General features: G+C 52.3%; 1 protein-coding gene across 2 annotated transcripts; it reads right to left on the reverse strand.

The window, feature by feature from the left end:
• Positions 1 to 10,256: 10,256 nt before the first annotated feature.
• Positions 10,257 to 19,159, reverse strand: B4GALT7 (beta-1,4-galactosyltransferase 7). 2 transcript variants are annotated; one of them, XM_025446694.3, is made up of 7 exons: positions 19,007 to 19,158; positions 16,969 to 17,130; positions 15,084 to 15,446; positions 12,269 to 12,494; positions 11,366 to 11,449; positions 11,053 to 11,157; positions 10,257 to 10,657 (listed from the first exon to the last, which is right to left on the reverse strand). In XM_025446694.3, the coding sequence occupies exons 1-7, from the start codon at positions 19,054 to 19,056 to the stop codon at positions 10,502 to 10,504; spliced, it is 1,146 nt and encodes a 381-aa protein (XP_025302479.1). In that variant the 5' UTR covers positions 19,057 to 19,158; the 3' UTR covers positions 10,257 to 10,501. The 2 variants fall into 2 exon arrangements, with proteins under 2 accessions (XP_025302479.1, XP_025302480.1); XM_025446695.3 differs by lacking the exon at positions 16,969 to 17,130 and having other exon boundaries at positions 19,007 to 19,159.
• Between the last annotated feature and the right edge of the window lie 961 nt (positions 19,160 to 20,120).

Raw genomic sequence — 20,120 nt, forward strand, 5'->3', positions numbered from 1 at the left:
GTTGAAAAACTTAAATGCCTTAGAAAAGGTGAAACAGTTCGCTTATAGAGCAGGCTGGTGGTACTCTGCACAGAAGGCATTCATAGTAAATTTAAGAATAATAATAATAAATTATCTCTTTCAAGATGTATCTATTCATTTGTGGGGGTGGGAAGGGCAGAGGGAGAGGAGAGAGAGAATCTCAAGCCAACTACTGAGCACAGAGCACAATGCAGGGCTGAATTCTGCTACCCTGAGATCATGACCTAAGCCAAAACCAAGAGTCAGGTGCCCAACTGTGCCATCCAGGCTCCCCAAAAACAAAAGTGAAGACTACTGACATCTTAGGCCAGATGATTCTTTGCTGGGAAGTCCACTCTTACCACTTTTATTCAACATAGTACTGGAAGTCTAGCCATAGCAGAACAACAACAACAACAAAAAAATAGAAAGCATTGAGATTTGCAAGAAGTAAAATTTTTACTATTTGCAGAAAACATGATACTATACATAGAAAACCTGAAAGACTCCACCAAAAAACTGCTAGAACTGATACAGAAATTCAGTAAAGTCGTAGTACAAAATCATCGTACAGAAATCTGCTGCATTTCTATAAACCAATAGTGAAGCAGCAGAAAGAGAAATTAAGAAAAAAAAATCCCATTTACAACTGCACCAAAAATCATAAAGATATCTGGAAATAAACCTAACCAAAGAGGTAGAAGATCTATACTCTAAAAACTATAAAATACCGATGAAAGAAATTGAAGATGACACAAAGAAATGGAAAGACATTCCATGCTCATGTATTGGAAGAACAAATATTGTTAAAATGTCTATACTACCCAAAGCAATATTCACATTCAATGCAATCCCTATCAAAATACCAACAGCAATTTTTACAGTACTAGAACAATCGTAAAATTTGTATGGAACTATAAAAGACCCCAAATAGCCAAAGCAATCTTGAAAAGCATAACTGGAGAGTCATAATTCCAGACTTCAGGTTATATTACAAAGCTATAATAATCAAAAGAGTGTGATACTGGCACAAAAATAGACATGTAGATCAATGGAACAGAATAGGAAATCCAGAAATAATCTCACAACTCTATGGCCAATTAATCTTTGAAAAAGCAGCAAAGAATGCCTAATGGGAAAAAGACAGTCTCTTTCACAAATGGTGTTGGGAAAACTGGACAGCAACATAAAGAAGAAACTAGACTATTTTCCCTTTTTCTTTTCTTTTCTTTCTTTTCTTTTCTTTTCTTTTTTTTTTTTTTTTTAAGATTTATTTCAGAAAGACTTTGAGCTGGGGGAGAGGGAGAGAGAGATTCTCAAGCAGACTTCCCACTGAGCTCAGTGCCTGATGTGGGGCTTGATCCTGGGACCCTGAGATCACAACTCAAGCTGAAATTAAGAGTCAGCTGTTTGACCAACTGAGCCACTCGGCTATCCCTATTTTCTTACACCATATATAAAAATAAATTCAAAATATATTAAAGACCTCAATATGAGACCTGAAACCATAAAAATCCTAGAAGAGAGCATAGGCAATAATTTGTCTGACATGGGCCACAGCAACGTTTTTCTAGATAGGTCCCCTGAGGCAAGGGAGACAAAAGCAAAAATAAACTATAGGGACTCCATCAAAATAAAAAGGTCTGCACAGTGAAGGAAACAACCAATAAGACTAAAAGGCAACCTACTGACTGGGAGAAGATATCTGCAAATGACCTATCTAATAAAGGCTTAGTATCCAATATACATAGAGAACTTACACAACTCAACACCCAAAAACCAAATGATCCCATTTAAAAATGGGCAGGAGACATGAACAGACATTTCTTCAAAGACATACAGATGGCTAACAGACACATGAACTCATCATCACTTATCATCAGGGAAATGCAAATCAAAATTACAAGAGCTATCAGCTCACACCTGTAGGAATGGCTAAAATCAACAACACCAGAAACAACAGGTGTTGGTGAAGTTGTGGAGAAAGGGGAACTCCCTTTCACTGTTGGTGGGAATGCAAACTAGTGCAGTCACTGTGAAAAACAGTATGAAGTCTCCTCAAGAAGTTAAAAATAGAACTACCCTTTGACCCAGCAATAACATTGCTGAGTATTTACCTAAAGAATACAAGAATGCTAATTCAAGGGGTGCCTGGGTGGCTCAGTTGGTTAAGTATCTGCCTTTTGCTCAGGTCATGATCTCAGGGTCCTGAGATCAAGCCCTGAGTCAGGCTCCCTGCTTAGCAGCAAGGAGTCTGCTTCTTCCTCTCCTTCTGCCCCTCCCCCCCACACTCATTCTCTCTCTCAAATATATAAATAAAATCTTAAAAAAAAAAAAACCCAAAAACACTAATTCAAAGGGACACTTGCACCTCTATGTTTGTAGCAGCATTATTTACAATATCCAAGATATGGAAACAGCCCAAGTGTCCATCAATAGATGAATGAATAAAGAAGATGTGGTACATTTATACATATATAATAGAAAATTATTGAGCAATAAAAAAAAGAATGAAATCTTGACACTTGCAACAACATGGATGGAGCTAGAGAGTAGAATGCTAAGAGAAATAACTCCGAGAAAGACAATCACCATTTGATTTCATTCATATGTGGAATTTAAGAAGCAAAACAGACAAGCAAAAGGAAAAGAAAAAAGAAACAAACCAAGACACATATTCTTAACTATAGAGAACAAACTGATGGTCACCAGAGGGGAGGGGGTGGGGGAATGGAGAAAACAGGGATGGGGATTAAGGAGGTTCACTTGTGATGAGCACCAGGTGAATAAATTAAAAACTTTTTTTTTAATTAAAAACTTAAAAAAAAGTATAATGGGCTCTGCTTCCTTATTATTTTTTCCCTGATAATTCAGTTTAGCCTGATTCAAGTTTTTTTCTTTCTGCTCTTAAACTCCAAATACAAAAAAAAAAAAAAAAAAAAAAAAAGAAAAGAGAAAAAAGAGTTAAGGAAATAAAATAAACCAGAGTTGAAATTCAGGCATTTACTCTCTGGGTAGATAACTTAAGCAAGTCACTTAACTATAGCCTCAGTTTTTCCAATGATGTCTAATTTATGAAGGAAAGAAATACAGATTCAATAATGTCATGATTATTTATTTATTTACAGAGAGAGAGAGAGTGAGAGTGAGCAGTGGAAGGGGCAGAGAGAAGGAGAGATAGACTCTCAAGCCAACTCCAGGCTGAGCATGGAGCCTGATTCAGGGCTTGATCTCACAACGCTAAGATCATGACCTGAGCTGAAATCAAGAGTCAGATGTTTAGCCAACTGAGCCACCCAGGTGCCCCTAATGTCATTATTTAATAAAATCTAGTTTATGGTGTTCTACATATTAAACTAGATAGGATGCATCTAAATAGCCTAATAGTGATTATAGATAGTGTTTATTGAGAATTATCCCATGTTGGACATTGACATGGGTACATTATGCAGTGTTCCTAATACTCAAAGCAAAGTTGCAAAGCAGGCATTGCATTTTTGAGATGAGGAAACTGCAGGTGGAGATTGAGCAGCCCACTTGAGATCAGGAAGCTAGAATGTGTGTTAGACTCCACTGCATGTCAGAGATGGCTATCTCGGGGATCCCTGGGTGGCTCAGCGGTTTAGCGCCTGCTTTCTGCCCAGGACATGATCCCAGAGTTCCGGGATCGAGTCCCACATCGGGCTCCCTGCATGGAGCCTGCTTTTCCCTCTGCCTGTGTCTCTGCCTCTCTCTGTGTGTCTCTCATGAATAAATTTTTTAAAATAGGTAAAGATTAATTATATAAAGAATAAAAAAAAACAAAACAAAACAGGGAAACCAATGGAACCAAAACTTGGGTCTTTGAAAGGACCAACAAAATTATCAAACTTTTAGCTAGACTGACCAGGGGGAAGAGGTGGAGGGGGCAGCGAGATAGAGAGAGAGAGAGAGACAGAGAGAGAATTCAAATTACTAAAGTTGGGAATGAAAGAGGGGACATTACTACCAACCTTACAGAAATACAAAGAATTATAAGGGAATATTGTGAACTCTATGCCAACAAATTAGATAAATTAGATGAAATGGACAAATTTCTGGGAAGTCACAAATGAGCAAAACTGACTCAAGATGAAATGGGAAACCTAAACAGACCTACAAGGAAAAAGACTGAATTTATAATTTAAAAATTTGACACACACACACACACACACACACACACACACACACAAACAGTCCAAGCGCAGATAGCTTCACTGGAGAATTCTACCAAACATTTAAAGAAAAATGAATGCGTTTCCTCACAAACAAAAAAAGTTTCTTCACAAACTCCTCCCAAAAATGGAAGAGGAAGGAACACTTTCTAACTCATTCTTTGAAGCCAGTATTCCCTGATACCAAAACCAAAGATACTACAAGAAAACCACAGACCAATAGCTCTCATGAAAGGATATACAAAAATCCTCAACCTAATACTAAAAAACTGAATCTAGTAATGTATAAAAAAGGATTATATGCCATAACCAAGTGGGATTCATCTCGAGAATAAAGATTGGTTTAACATCTGAAAATCAATTTATGTAATACACCATATCGATAAAGGACAAAAACCACTTGATCATCTTGATAGATGCAGAAAAAAGCATTTGACAAAATTCAACATTCCTTTAAGATAAACACATTCAAAATATTTGAAATATAGGGGAACTTTCTCAGCCTGAAAAAGGATATCTACAAAAAACAGAGCTAACATCACACTTAGTGTTGAGAAACAAAGTTTTCTCCCTAAGATCAAGAATAAGACAAGGATGTCTGCTTTTGTCACATTGTACTGGAGGTTCTAGCCATGACAATTAGGCAATAAAAATAAATTAAAGGCAGGGCGCCTGGGTGGCTCAGTCAGTTAAGCATCTGCCTTCAGCTTGGGTCATGATTCTGGGGTTCTAGGATTAAGCCCCACATTGGGCTCCCTACTGCACCTGGGGGCCTTCTCCCTTTTCCTCTCCCTCTGCTGCTCCCCCTGCTTGTGCTATCTCTCTGTCAAATAAATAAATAAAATCTTAAAAAAAATTAAAGGCGCCTATACTGGAAAGGAAGAAGAAAAACTACTTCTACTTACATATTGCATAATCTCATATATAGAAAATCCTAAAGGATTACACACACACACACACACACACACACATTATTCAAGCTAAAAATGAGGGGCACCTGGGTGGCTCTGTCAGTTGAGAATCCAATTCTTGATCTCAGCTCAGGTCTTGATCTCAGGGTCTTGAGTTCAAGCCCCACAAGGGGCTCCACACTGGGTTTGGAGTCTGCTTAAAAAGAAAGGAACTCGGGGATCCCTGGTGGCTCAGTGGTTTGGCGCCTGCCTTTGGCCCAGGGCACGATCCTTGAGTCCCGGGATTGAGTCCCCCGTCGGGCTTCCGGCATGGAGCCTGCTTCTCTCTCCTCCTGTGTCTCTGCCTCTCATGAATAAATAAATAAATAAATCTTAAAACAACAACAACAACAACAAAACCATTAGGTGGCTGGTCCTAATGAACCGCTTCCAGGTCCCTCAACATGACAAGCTCAGTCAGTTGGTTTCAGCCTTCGGCTCAGGTCAGGATCCCAAGATCCTGGGCTCCGAGTTGAGCTCACTGCTCTTTGGGGAGCCTGCCTCTCCCTCTCTCTCTGCTTGCCGCTCTGCCTACTTGTGCAGCTGTCAGACAAAAAACAAAACAGAACAAAAAAACATAAACCCAGTTGTAGTGGAAAGGGGCTTATAATGAAGAACAAGACACCTGTTTCACCTTTATAGCTCTCAAGTGATTTCTGGAACTGAGGACATGAGACCAAATATCATAACAAAAGATGCTTTCATTACTCTTTTTGCTGAGGAAATGCCAAGCGTTTTTATGAGCTGAGCCAAGAACTATGGATGAAGACCATATATATGAGAAGAAATACCTCTGGTCATCTGAATGACCAAATCATAATGATCCCAAATAATAAATCATAATATCCCAAGCCCTTAACATACGAGTCATAGTTATTTTATTTTATTTATTTTATTTTAGTCATAGTTATTTTAAATGTCCTGTCTGTAATCCCCAAATCTGTGTCATACCTGAGTTTGGTTCTGATTCTTGCTCTTCTGTTCTGTTTGGTTTTTTTCCCCCTTGCCTCTTAGCATGGCTTGTAGTGTGTGATTTATTGGGTAAAGGGACTGGTATTTATAAACAGAACTTTAATATGAGGTTTGATGTTAGTCTGGCTAGGAGTTGGATTGGTTTAATGTTTCCTGTAGATTTAGGTGCCAGTGGCTCTAAGTTTTTTTTTTTTTTTTTTTTAAGATTTTATTTATTTATTCATGAGAGACCCAGAGAGAGAGGCAGAGACACAGGCAGAGGGAGAAGCAGGCTCCATGCAGGGAGCCCGATGTGGGACTCAATCCCAGGAACCCAGGATCACGACATGAGCCAAAGGGAGATGCTCAACTGCTGAGCCACCCAGGTGTCCCCAGTTTTTTTCTAAGTTCTTATAGTGTCTTTGTTTTCCTCTGTTGTCTTTGTGTCCCAGAATTTTTTTTTTTTTTTTAGGTTTTATTTATTTATTCATGAGAGATACTCAGAGAGGCAGAGGGAGAAGCAGACTCCCTGCGAGGAGCCCGATGCAGGACTTGATTCTAGGACCCTGGGATCATGCCCTAAGTGGAAGGCAGATGCTCAATGGCTGAGCCACCCAGGTGCCCCCCAGAATTTCTTTTTAAAGAGTCTGTGCCCGGAAGCTCTTGCAGCTGTAAGCTGCTATCGTCCTGGCGGAGCCCTGGTGACTTGGTGGCACGGGCTTTAGGAAGTGTTTTCTAATTTTATGATGAAATCTCAGTATTAAGTGGGTGTGTATCCCTAGGCTGTGACCTTTCCTGAAGTCTCAGCCTTGTCCCCTCTTCCTTTGGTGAGGCAGAAAAGCTAGCGGGAACTGGGGTTGGGTAATATCTTACCATCCACTAACCCTGCGTGAGGAAAGACATCAGGCCAGAAAAGTGGTTGTTTTGCTGTTGAGATTTGTTCCGTTGTAAGGGTGGGGTGGGGAGTGCCTGACCTCCAGGCCCTTTACAGGTGGAAACTGAAAGTGAAGTTGCTTTTCCTTTGGTTTGTCCTTAAAACAAATGCCCCAAGGTATGAGGGCTGAGCTTGACTAAAAGAGGCAGGTGGCCATCTGTTTGGCCTTTTGGGCCAGAATGTGCAGGGAGGCAGACCCTCCAGGAAGGAAGGCCAATGGCGTGCCCTGCTCCTGGCTCCTGCAGACCCTGGGGGACCCCACTTCTTTCGCCTCCTGCCTCAGCCTGGCCTTATCACATTTTGTTCAGCCTGAGCTCTCCCTGCCCCTCCCCCCTGGCCCAGCACCCCAGGGATCTTTCTGTAAGGCAGACCTGACCATGCGGCTCCCCACTCAGAAAAGCTCTGCACCCATGGAATAATGTGCATGTTGCTGTGTGGCCTTCACAGATCCTCATGGCTGAGCTTTGCCTTCCTTCTGCTGCCCACCTCCTGCCTATCCTGCATTAGGGTACTGGGGACACCCTGAACCGCTTCCAGGTCCCTCAACATGACACGCTGTCTCCGGGGTCTCTGCCCTGCACCTGCTGATCCCTCTGGAACCTTTCCCCGTCATCATGACTGCAATGTGACTCCACCAGCAAGATCCTGGCTCCTTGGGGAGGCCTTCTGCAAGCCTCTGGCCCACTCCTCAGGCACAGTGCTGTGCTGTGAATCCCACTGATGCCCCAAGGGGCCCCTCCAGGCTGAATCCCTACCTTACTCCAGGCAGAGGAGGCACGGGGGGGGGGGGGGGTGCACAGACACTTCCTATCTCCCCCAGGCTCTGCTTTGTCCCAGAAGTGGGAAGGGCACCAGACTGCATTGGCTAACCCTCCCATTGGCTCCCTCCGGCTGGGGAGGAAAGGTCTGCAGGGGAAGGAACATTTGTGTATTGACACCTGCTGTACAGACCAGGGATGAAGGAATTTGGCTCTGAAGCTAAAGTCTTGGGGTCCAGATCCCAAGCTCCACCATGTATTCTGCTCTCTGAACTTGGCAAGCCACTCACCTCTGTTTCACCAGCCTCGTGTATTGGACAGGTTCATGCAGGGACCTAGCTGAGGGAGAGAGAGGCCTCCTGAATGCAATGCATGTACATGGTAAAAGCTCAACAAGTGCTAGGTGTTATTAGAGCCACCATGCTGGCCACACGCCATGCCACCTGCTGTTGTGTCCTGGGTCCACTTCGTCCTCTGTCCTGGACCCATTTGCTACCCTGGGTGGCAAGACAAGGGTGTCAGTTCCCCTCTGCGGAGCAGGCCGCCGAGGTGCTGTGGGAGTGGCAGGGCTGTCTGCTTCCTCCCCTGGCCAGCCACCGCTCGGACCTCTCCTCCTCTCCTGGAGTGGCTGAGGGAGGCCCCCGGCTGGCAGGGAGGCTGCACATTTAGGCTGTGTCAGGCCTGGCCTGCGGTGTCCACAGGCTTCTTGAAGGAGGTGGTGGCAGTGGCCATGGTGGAGGGGCCACGTGGTTGGAGCTGTGCCCCAGCTCCATTCTACTCCCTCCATGCAGGTGGCAAGGAGGGAGCTCCCCATTCTTTAGGGTGTGGCTACATACTAAGGGAGTACAGAGCTGGCGGGCTTTGATGGCACACTCATTCTCACCAGCTCCAAAGAGGCTGGCGTTCTGCCTCCAGGTTACAGAAGTCCTAAGATGATGCAGCCAGGGTTGTCCAGAAACTGGCACACAGGGAGTGCTTCATTCCCCTCTCCTAGGTCTCAAGTTGAGAAAGTCCCTCCCACCACCCTTGCACTATAATCGCAGCATGTTTGCCCCTCATTTTACAAAGTAAAGCTGAATTACTGCAAGAGGTCAGTTTAGGATAACAAGGACCCTGTTATACATCTGAAGAGATACATTGCACTCTTTCACACTGTGCTCGGTGGTACAGTGCACAACCCACACAACTGCACACAGCAGCCCAAATCATCCTCAGAAGAGGTCGTCTTTTTGGAGCACAGCTGTTGAATCCAGTCTCCTGAACTGAGATGTCCATCCTGTCTTCTAGCATTTCAGGTGTTCTGTTTATTGTTACACAAACCAATCTTAACTGGTTCCAAGACTTCTCTGACTTCTGGCCCAAACCTCTGGCAGTCAGATGCCTTGAAGGAGTGATCGACCTTGCAGATCACCTCATCTCCCACTCTCATTGGCCCCAGCCTTCCTTTCAGGTTATTCCTCCAAGGTCACTCCCCAATTCCATGGTCTCCCCTGGCTCCCCTCCTTCATCTCTACTGGACATTGTGTGATCAGTGGTAATCTGTTCTAATGCTGTGGCAACACTCCAGGATTCTCCTGCTTCTCATCTTCTTCCGCCCGCCCCAGAAATGTGGTCCTCCCACCCTCAAGCTATGGCCAGTTCCTTGCTGGCACATTCTGCACCTACCCTGAGTCCAGTCCATGGCTCTATTTCTGTCCATCCCAGTGTAGCAGGATGCAGCACCCGCCCCCCCGCGCCCAGAGCTGGAGACCATCAGAGTGTGGGGGATCAGACCACCCAGACCCTGCCCTCTGGCTTCTTTCTCACCAGAGCTGCTCCTGGCCTTGGTGTCCCCAGGCCTGCCCCAACCCCCTGCCAGCTTATCACTAAGAGAGGTGCCATTTTGCCCCCTCCCCTTCCGCTCAGTCACTCAGTCACAGGTGACAAACTGGTGGTCCGCAGCACATTTTGTTTGGCCTGCCATACTTTCCCAAGGTTTCGATTATGTGCTATCATATAGAAATTAACCCATTTCTGGGACGCCTGGGTGGCTCAACAGTTGAGCCTCTGCCTTGGGCTCAGGGCGTGATCCCAGGGTCCTGGGATGGAGTCCCGCATCAGGATCCCCATGGGGAGCCTGCTTCTCCCTCTGCCTGTGCCTCTCTCTGTGTCTCTAATAAATAAATAAAATCTTAAAAAAAATAGAAATTAACTGATTTCACGTAAGAATCCAGAATCCTAGTTTCTTTTGAAAAAAAAAAAAAAAATCAAGATCCAGCAACACTAGGCCCCCATCCCTGCACGGTGACACCCAGTGACAGCGGGTCTTGGCAGTTCCCTTTTGGTAGAACTCGCACACGGGTGTCTGTCTGCAGTTTTAACCTTCTGGATGGTCTTGGCCATGCGCGGCGGCAGCAGCGGAGGTGGCGTGGCTGCTGCCGACGTGGTCCTGGGAAAGGAACGGAAAGCCATCAAGTCTGAACACGCAAAGGAGGGTACAGCAGGGCAGCAGGAAGGGGCGGGCGCTCCAGCCTCTCCCCATCACTGTTTATTGCTAGCAACTCATCTGGGTGCCCATGCGTGTCCTGTCCCGGCTCAGGCCTGCCTCAGGACATTGGGGGCGCTGGGCTGCTGCAAACCTTGGTTGTCCTCCTGGTGTGGGAACCTGGGTCTGATGTCCTGAGCCTGAGGAGCAGTGTGGCCTTGGGGCACAGGCTTCCTTCCTGTCAGGCTGGCTCAGCCAAAGGTGCACCAGGGGGTGGCAGCCTTGTCACAGTCCAACAGGATGTTAAGAACGGTGCAGGGGGCCCCGGCCACTGACAGGGCTGTGCGGGAATCCACGTGGTACTTCACGGTGCTCAGGCCTCCCTCCCGGTCTACCTTGAATTGCTCCTGGGAAGGAAAAGGGGGAGATGGCGCGGCTCAGAGCTTTGTGGCTGCTCTCTGGCCCCAACTGTACCCCCAAGTAAGCAGGAGAGAAGGACCAGTCTGGCTTCTAAAAGGGAAGCCCTTTGCAGGATGGTGGTTCCTGTGTCACAGGTCACCCACAGCGGGGTCCTGCCCCCGCCTGCCTGGACCCCAAAGTGTCTGCTGACCCATGGTGCCCAGAAGCATGTGGAAGCCACCAGAGCGGGGCACAGTGTCCCGGCAGAATGCTCAGGGCCTGACCTGGGCCAAGCGGGGTAGCCCAGGGCCAGCTGGGCCTGAGGACAGTGTGGTAAGAGGCTTGGCTCTGCTTCTTCCCCACATAACACCGATCTGTCCCCAGGCAGGGGACCAGTCAGCACCTGTTTTTGAGCTGCGATGCGTTTCTGGTCCCTCTTCCGCCAGGCGGGGTCATGCAGGTGGCGAAATGTCTTGTACCCGGTTGTGATTCCCGAAGGGCGGAAAAGCTAAGAAGGTCAAAGGAAGTTGGGTCAGGCCGCCCTCCTGAAGCCCTGGCCCTCACCACTAGTCTTCTGGGATCCCCGCTGGCCCCAGCACCAGGCTGCAGGCAGGGAGCAACCTCCAAGCCCAGGGAACTGCATCGGAGGGCAGAGAAGGGAACCTCAGGGCAGCCCCAAATGCTGAGGAGGTGGGGGGCCCTGCAGAGGGCATTACCTGCAGCCCGGCCCCTTTGATGCGCCGGTAGAACTCATCATCTTCACGGCCCCAGCCCCAGAAGCGGTTGGACATCCCGTTGCACTGACACAGAGACAGGGAACATCACTTGCCCCATCCTTGCTGGGGCGCTCTCCGGTCTCCTAGCACTTGGGAGTGGGCCAAAGCCTCCTGCTCATCCTCTGCTGGAGGCCCTCATGGGCACCTGGGTGCCTTCGGTGCCTGCTGCTGTGGCACTGCAGAATGACCACCACAGCCCAGTCCCTCTGCCTGTTCTGATGGGGTCCTGAACTTGGGTGAGATTGCCGGTTTCTCAAAAATGTCTGACTGGCGGGAGGACACCTCTTGGGGGAGATGGTGACGGGCAGAAGCAGCACCTCTGGCGTGGCCTCTGCATGCCTCATACCCCCATTTCTCCCCAGGGAGGCTCTGCCTTGATGTCCTTCCATGGGGAGAGGGATGCTGGGGCTCTGTGGCAGACAGCTCTGTTTGCCACTAGATTTGGGGCTTTGTTTACATAAAGCTGGCTTCAGTCACAGCCTGGAGAGAGGGACAGGAGGCAGGGGTCTAAGTCATTTGATCACCGTGGATGTCTGGAAGTAAACCCCCTCTGGAGAAAGCCACATGGCAGTTGAAATGGCATCCCGGGGACACTGTCTGAGAGGCTGGGTCAGCCACACCTGAAGCCAGCCCCTGCCCCTGCCCAGACTGGTCCACTTTGAGAGCCTACGAATCCCAAGTCTTGTGAAGCCAGCTTGTACAGAATCCTCCCTGACGGACTCACTCGGCCCTGCTCCTGGGCTCCCGTGATGGGCCTGGGCAGGACTCCTCCATCTGCTGGGTCCCCAAGACTGCTGTGGCTCCTGCCAACGCCCCTGCCCCCCGAGCCGCGTGGGGCCTCACCAGCTGGTAGTGCTGCTTAGAAAGCAGCAGGATCCCGCCCACGTAGGTCTTGTAGTGGTAGAGTGGGTGCAGCTCCGGGGAAGCCACATGGAAGGGCCCGGCCTCAGGGAAGCCATAGTCCAGCTCCTCGTTGAGGGGGAGCAGGTCCACGTCGTGCATGGCGATGTAGTCCGTGCTGTTGCTGCTCTCCAGGAAGCCCACATTGATGAGGGCTGCCCGGTTGAACCTGCACAGGGAGGCCAGGGCTGAGCTGGGGCCGGGGGCAGTGAGCTCGTTCTCCCCACACTGAGTGAGATTCTGCCCTCTGTGGTACTCAGCCCCTGGCACCTGTCGGGCCCCCCTGCCTGATGCTGACTCCCCTGTGGGGCTGCCCTCCACTCGTCTCACAAATGTCTACCGAGCACCTGCTATGTGCCAGAAACCGTCTGGGTCACTGGAGTCACGGCACTGACAAATCAGAGCCCTGCCCTCCAGGAGCTGACATTCTAACGAGAAGAGACACAGATCAGTAAATATGTACCCAGCCAGGCCATTCCTCCATGGAGAAAAGAAGAGTAGGGCGAGGAGGGGAGAGCATGCTGGGGTTGGGGTGGGGCAGGGGGGGTGGTCAGCGAGGGCCTGGGGAATGGGGTAGCATGCGAAGGCCTGAGGGAATGAGCCAGAAGGGCGTAAGTAGAATGGGGCTCTGAGCAGAGGTGAGAGCAGCCACCAAGGTCCGAGGCAGGAACAGATGCCACGATGGTCAAAGCAGAGGGACCCAGGAGGGCTTAAGGGATGCAGTCGGCAGGGGCTGCAACCCAGATTAAGATGCAGGAGCCACTGCAGGCCTTCAAGCAGAGGCAGGACACGCTGTGACCTTGGGTGTCACAGGATTGCTGTAGCTGGGGTGTTGAGGTGGGAGAGTCAGGGGTGGAAGTGGGGAGTCGGGCTGGGAGGCTACCACACTAATATAGTCAGGAGATACTGGTAATTTAGCTCAGGGAGGTGGTGAGAAGTGGGCAGATTCTAGATGTATTCTGAGAGATGGGATGCGTTGTGTGAGGGAAGAGAGGAGCAGCCATCTCCTGAAACGGGGAAGGGGGTGGGTAGGAAATCAGAAATAGTTTTGATCACATGAAGCTTGGGATACCCAAGACCCCCAGATGGAGGTTGACACAGGTGGTTGGTTGCACGCACGGGTCTGGAGGTCAGGAGAGAGGTCTGGGCTGGGAACACAGACTCAGGGGTCAGCAGGGTATGGATGGGGTCTAATGCCAGGAGATGGGATGACATCCCCAGGGAGTGACTGGAGCCAGAGAAGAGGATGCCCAAGCACTGAGCCCCAAGAACACCAGGGCCGAGACGTCAGGGAGGTGAGGCAGAACCAGCAAAGGGCGTGGTGTAGGGCAGTGAGGAAGGACAAGCAGACTGCTCTCAGAAGCCAACCAGAGGTGTTTTAAGAAGGAAGAAGTAACCCAGTTGGCAAATGCAAATGCTGAGGGGGTGAGGAGAGGTGGGGAGATGTGGGGGGCGGTGAGTGGGATGAAGGCTGAGAACAGGGCTTGGGTTAATGCAGTGGGCTCACTGATGATGTGAGCCTTTTTAGTGTCACGATGGGGGTAAAGGTCTGGGTGGAACAGGTTCCGGAGAGACTGAGAGTGGGGAGTTCTGCTATAAAGGGGAGCAGAGAAAAGCAGGTGATGGGAGGTCATGGGGTCTTTTTTCTTTTTTTCTTTGGAAGGGAGCTATTTCAGTGCGTTTGCTAATGCGAATGCTCCAGGAGAGAAGAAAAATGGATTATGTGGGAGATAAAGGAGCCGGGGCTGGGGAGCCACAGTGAGAAGGGGGTCCAGGGCCCGAGCGGAAGAGCTGGCCCTGCAGGCGCTGGGACAGGGCATCCCCAGCATGGCGGGAGCCTCGTCCGCCTGCAAGGAGGCTGGTGGGCACTTGGGCATGCTCTCTTCCAAGCTGGTTGTTTTCTCAAACAGGAAGCAGTCACCAGCCGAGGCGGAGGAAAAGGCGATGCAGAGAAAGGGTGCAAAGCTGCCTCACAGAGGGGCAGGCAGCAGGCCAGGGGAACGCAAGGCTTCCCGGCAGGCCTGCGGGGCTTCCAGGCCAGGGCTCAGGGCTAGGGGGACGAGTGAGCAAAGTCTCCAACTACATCCAGCCACCCAGGTGCAGGTGTGGAGCTGTGCCCGGGGCCGATGCTAATGGTGGACCACGGAATCCAAGCTGGGGGAGGAGGAAGTGAGGACCAGGAGGGTGGGCCATGAAAACTGGGAGAACTGTGGCCTGAAGGGCTGGGGGTGAACCTGTCTCCCAGCAGAGCAAGGTGGAGGGAAAGGAGGTGGAGGTAGGGTGGGAGACATGTGGACGGGCTGGTGGGAGGGAGCAGTGCGGGAAAGGGCAGGGATCTCAGGGTAACACCAGACTGTGAACTACTTCCAGGCGGTGCTCTTGACCTGCTCTTGACCCTCCGTCTCCCTGGCCCTGCAGCCAATCTACTAGAAAGCTCTGTGTGCGCCCTCTCCCCATTACATCTCTCCACCCGTGGGGCCCCAGAGCCAAGACACCGGCCCCTCCCCCACCCAGCGGGTCTCCCCACCCCTTCTGTCTGGGTAAAAGGGATTCCTTTTTCAAAACGGATATCAGATCAGGATCCTCCTTAGCTCTAAACCCTGCTGTCAAATTAACGTCACACCGGTGAGAAGGGTTTACCGCTCCCCGCTCCTGCCACTGCCCAGGGATGGGGAGGGAAGCCCTTTGGGAGGCCAGAGGCCCACTGGGCACTGCCCCCCCGTGGGAAGGGGAGGAATCCGGCGGGGAGAGGCCCTACCGGAAGTGGTCCACCTGGTTGAGCACATAGATGTGGTGCGGGATCTTCTTCCTGCTCAGGAAGCGGTGCAGGTGTGGCACGAAGACCAGGAGCTCCTCGAAGCGCTCGCGGAAGGGCACCAGCACGGCCAGGCGGTGGGGGCCCCAGGACGCGTCTTCGGCCCAGCGCTCGGGCGGCGGCTCCGGGGGGCAGGCCCGGGGTGGGCCCGGGGTCTCCTGCCCTTGTCCCCTGGCTACCCGGGTCACGTCCCCGGAGCAGCTGAGCTGCAGCCAGAGCAGGGAGAGGAAGCCCAGGGAGAGACAGGCCACGAAGAGGTGGAAGACGGAGCATTTCCGGGGGAGGCCGCCGGGGACCAGCCTGGACCTGGGACAAGAGCCGGGACAGGGTCAGAAGGGCGGGTGGAGCCGGGGCCCACTGATAGGCCCTCCTCCGGCCTCCCCGGGAGTGGGGCACACAGGACGGGTCTGCCCCAAGCGCCTGTGAGTTAGTGCAGAAGCCGCTCCAGTGATTTTGGTCATGCTGCTACCTACCACGCATCAGAGTCCTGCTCCCTGCTCCTCGCCTAGCCTGCGTCACCCCACTCCCAGGAAGCCCTCCCACCCCAGGGAGGAGCTGCCCCAGTTCCTTCACACCCCCTTACTTTCTGTTTGTGGATGCAGGGCAGATGGAGAGCTGCTGGAGGACAGGGATGAGACTCGTCCTTGGCACCTGCCCGTTCCCAGGACAATGGCTGAAGGTCCAGAACCAGAGCCCGTGGCAGGAACAGGAGCCCCCTCCCCCCTGCAGATCCCACCCACTGCCTTCCAACCCCCTTCCCCTGTCAGTTGGCCCCCAGCTGAAACCTTGGCTTCAGCCCGCTGCTCACGCCAGAAAGGTCCCCATGGCGGCCCCGTGCTGACATCAGTCCCAGGGAAAAGACCTACGTTGACTCTGGGAAGATTGAATCTGCCCTCTAAAACCCGCAAGGCCCAAACTGACAGTGGCAGTTCACTGAACGGGTCTCAAAAAGCTTTGGTCCAAGGTGCAGCCCATGTGACAAGTGATGAGAGCTGGGAGAGGGAAAGGACGAGGGCCGGGTATGGAGCCCAGGGCAGGTGTAGCTCGGACACAGGGAGTGCTGGCAGAGGCTGCCCTCCGGGTCAGGAGGTGGGATTCACCTGATTGCTTTGCAGAGGAGCGTGAAGGAGCCGAACAATCTCAGGAAAAGAAAGAGTTCTCTACCTACACTCCCTGAAATAACCTGCAGAACGCTTGGCTTTCTAGCCTCCAGTGAGGTATAGCAGGTGGTATTGATTCGTCCCCCACCTGCTCCCTACCACTCAGACGGCGTGTACGGGGTAACCCAGGGCTTCCGCCACTCACCATCTTCCCTCCTGTGCCAGCGCTCACTCGGCCTGCCACTTCTGCCTGCAGTGCTCTTCCTCAGCTCATCTTCCTGGAAGCCCCCCTCTCATCTCTCAGGGTCAAACTCCTATGTATGGCCAGCTCGGTCCCTCCGCCTCAACTCCAATGCCAGCACCAGCACTGCCCACCCCTCTGCATGCACACAAATGGATACACGTGCCCCCTCCGTGGCCTCTGGTCCTTTCCTCTTTGAAACACTTAGAGTTCTGTAGTCACTTGTGTCCCTGCTCATCTTCTCTGTGCGTAATCGGTTCCTGCCTGTGGCCCCAGTTTAGACAGCAGAGGGCTTGCTAAGTTGAGTTACAGGAAGGTTCAAGCAGTCAGGGGCATGCTTTGAGTCACACACCACAGCCACACCAACTCCTGACTTCCTCTAGAGCATAACTGCCAACCTGGAAGCCAGCACCCCGGAAGGAAGCCAGGGCCCCCACACAGCAGAGAGGTGGCCAGGTAAGGCACCCTGACAAGGCTGCTGACTTACCCCCCATTGTCCTGTGGTGGGGGTTTCCGCTGGGGAGGAGGGGAGCCCAATCCTGCCAGTGGCCTGGGAAGGCTGGAACCTCTACAGATTCTCTCTCGCCCTCGGGCCTCTTTCTGGGGGTGGGATGGAGACCCGGGATATGGACATGAGGAAACATCCCACCTTCAGGAAAAGAAGCAGTGACCGTTATCCAGGGGTGTGGCACGGACTGGGCATTCTGTGCAGTTTCACATGCTGTTCCTTCAGTCCAGCTTCTCTTTCAGGATCAGGTTCTCATGGGCAATCTTATCCTGGGCTCTAAGGGCCCAAATGGCTGAGCAACTAAATTTGGAGCCAAATCTCAAGTCCTCAGGATAGCAGACACTGAAAACACTCCTGGTGCCACCTGGTGGCAGACTCCAGACCTGCAGTCCCAGGTGCTCCCAGGCCAGGGCACCCTGCTATGATGGGGTAGACCAGATGAGGCTTTGTCTTCATCAACCTGTGCCTGAGGCTAGAGAAGGCAGATTCCAATCCAGGCAGGCTGGCCCCAGAGCCAGCACTCTTTTTTTTTTTTTTTTTTCTCTAAAGCAGGGATTTTTTTTTTTTTTTCATGATAGTCACACAGAGAGAGAGAGAGAGAGAGAGAGAGAGAGAGAGGCAGAGACATAGGGAGAAGCAGGCTCCATGCACCAGGAGCCCGACGTGGGATTCGATCCCGGGTCTCCAGGATCGCGCCCTGGGCCAAAGGCAGGCGCTAAACCGCTGTGCCACCCAGGGATCCCGAGCCAGCACTCTTAATTGCCACACTGGCCCGTATCTGTTGCATGGACTTTTGCCCTGTGTCCAAAGCAGGAATTGACATGGGTAACTTTTTGGGGGGAACACATGTACATTCCAAAGGTTTATTATAGGAAGGGATCAGAGAATGGAAGTTCTCCTCCATCACCTTCCTTTTCCTCCCTTACACAAATCTTAGTGGTACAAGTTTGAATATCAGCCGCTCTGGTCACAGCACCTCCCAACTGCAAAGGGAACTAGAAGACACCTCCTTCTGTGCCAGGCACAGTGTCAAGAGTTTTACATTCGTGGTCTCTTTTACTCCTCACCCAGCCCTGCAGAGTACATATTATGATCCCTGTTTCAGAGGTGGAAAAGCTGAGGTCAGAAAGATTAAGTGATCTGTTTCTGGTCACATGGCCCATAAAGAGGACTCCCGCCCAGGGCTGACTCCACGGTCCAGGCTTTCCTTCTATTAGATTCCTGTCTTCCTCCTTCCACACTGTCGGAAAAATCCCTCCAAACCAAAGAGTGGTGCCCACTATATTCCAGAATCTTTGGCACCTGGTAAACCCAAGAGTCCTACAGGGAAATGTCATTCGCTGGATAGGTGGAGACCCGCTCTCCTGTTTGGGGTGAGAAGACTTGGGGGGGCACATCTGAAGAATGAAGTGTGGCTGTCCCCCCAAATCTAGGTGGGCAAAGAGCTCCCCTGCCCCCCCCCACCCCCCGCCCCATTCTGCTTTGGTGGAAACATCATTGGCTAAGGTCTGGACCAAGCTCGCACCCAACACCGGGAGCGGGACCCGCTCGGGTCCAGCTGCACCGGAAATGAACCAGATTCCGCGTGCCGAGCGCCTAGTCCGTGGCCGCAGGGTTCGGCCGGGGAAGAGGCTGGGGCGGCGCGAGGCCCGCAGGGTCCCGGGTTCGCGCAGGCCAGGGCAAGGGGCCAGCGGCAGACGGAAGGGCAGACCCAGTGGGGAGGTCACTGCGGCCGGAGACCGCGCGGAGACAGACGCCGGTGCAGAAACACGGACACGGAGGCCTCCACCGAGGACAGGGGCTCGCAGGGGGCGGTCACCGGAGAGACGCGGAGACCCGCGCGGGGGGACGGCGCCCCGCAGACACAGACACACAGGGACCCCCGGAGAGAACCACAGACCCTCAGGAAGCCCCGCAGGCGGGGACGCGACGGCCTCGGGCTCCGGGCTCCCGCGGGGCGGCCCGGGAAGGATCGGCGCCCGGGAGGACGGGGCCCGGGCCGGCCGCCGCCGCTCACCTGCCGTCCTCCCAGGGCAAGGGCGCCGCTTTCCTCCGGGAGGGGAACATCGTGGGGGGAGGTGGCGGCGCATGGGACTCGAGCTCCCAGCCCGGCCGGCCGGGCCTCCCGGGCCTACGCGGCGCCTCCGCCTCCCGCCCCGCCCCGCCCCGGCCGGTCCGCCCCGCCCCCCGGTCCGCCGGGTCCGCCGCTCCAGCCGCGCCGTCCGCTCCCCGGAGCCGTCTCCGGAAAGGTTCCGCGTGCGAGGCCCGCCCCGGCGCCCCAGCGCCGCCCGCCAGCCCGAGAGCCCAGAGCGAGCGCAAGGCACCGGGCCGGCGTTGGACCGGCGAGACTCCAGCCTTCCACACCAGCGCTCCGGGACGGTGCGCATCCTCCTCCTCCTCCTCTTCCCGGCCCCGCGGGGAGGCGCCTGCTTCCTCCGCTGCACGCGGGGCTGGGGGCGAGGCCGGGCTCGGGGCTGAGCCTCCGCCCGGGCAGTGCCCAAGGACTCGCGAGGAGCCAGGCCGCAGAGACACCCTCGCCGCACGGGAAACCCCCCTCCGCCAGTTCAGCTGCGTGCGGGGCCAAGGCACCATCTCCCTGCATCTGCTTCCTCACTTGAGCGTATAAATAGTTTATCTACTTGGTTGCTGCGGTGCGAAAACCGCAAACACTTGGTAGGCTGCTGGGCACATAGCTCTCGGTCACTGGCGGCTGTTAGCCGCTTTGCTGGAGCTGAGGTAAGCACGGAAGAGGGAGTAAGATAAGTTTTTTAAAAAGATTTTATTTATTTATTCATGAGGGACATACAGGCAGAGACATAGGCAGAGGGAGAAGCGGGCTCCCTCCGGGGAGCCGGATGTGAGACTCGATCCCAGGACCCCAGGATCACGTCTGAGCCAAAGGCGTGGGCCACCCAGGTGCCCCTAAGATTTCGTATGTCTGCCCTGGCACAGTGGGAGCTTGCCTGGATGGCCCAGCCTCCCACCTAGGAAAAGACAGTAACAGAGTCCTTCCGCTTAATCTCCCCTGCTCTTCAGGCAAATGTAAAGTTCTCTAATAAATAGCTAACATCTATTGAGTTCTGACTATGTGCCAGTCATTGTTCTAAATTCTTTACTGCTATTTTGTCATT

Source organism: Canis lupus, chromosome 11 (assembly GCF_003254725.2).
Source record: "Canis lupus dingo isolate Sandy chromosome 11, ASM325472v2, whole genome shotgun sequence".
Classification (NCBI taxonomy): Eukaryota; Metazoa; Chordata; class Mammalia; order Carnivora; family Canidae; genus Canis; species Canis lupus.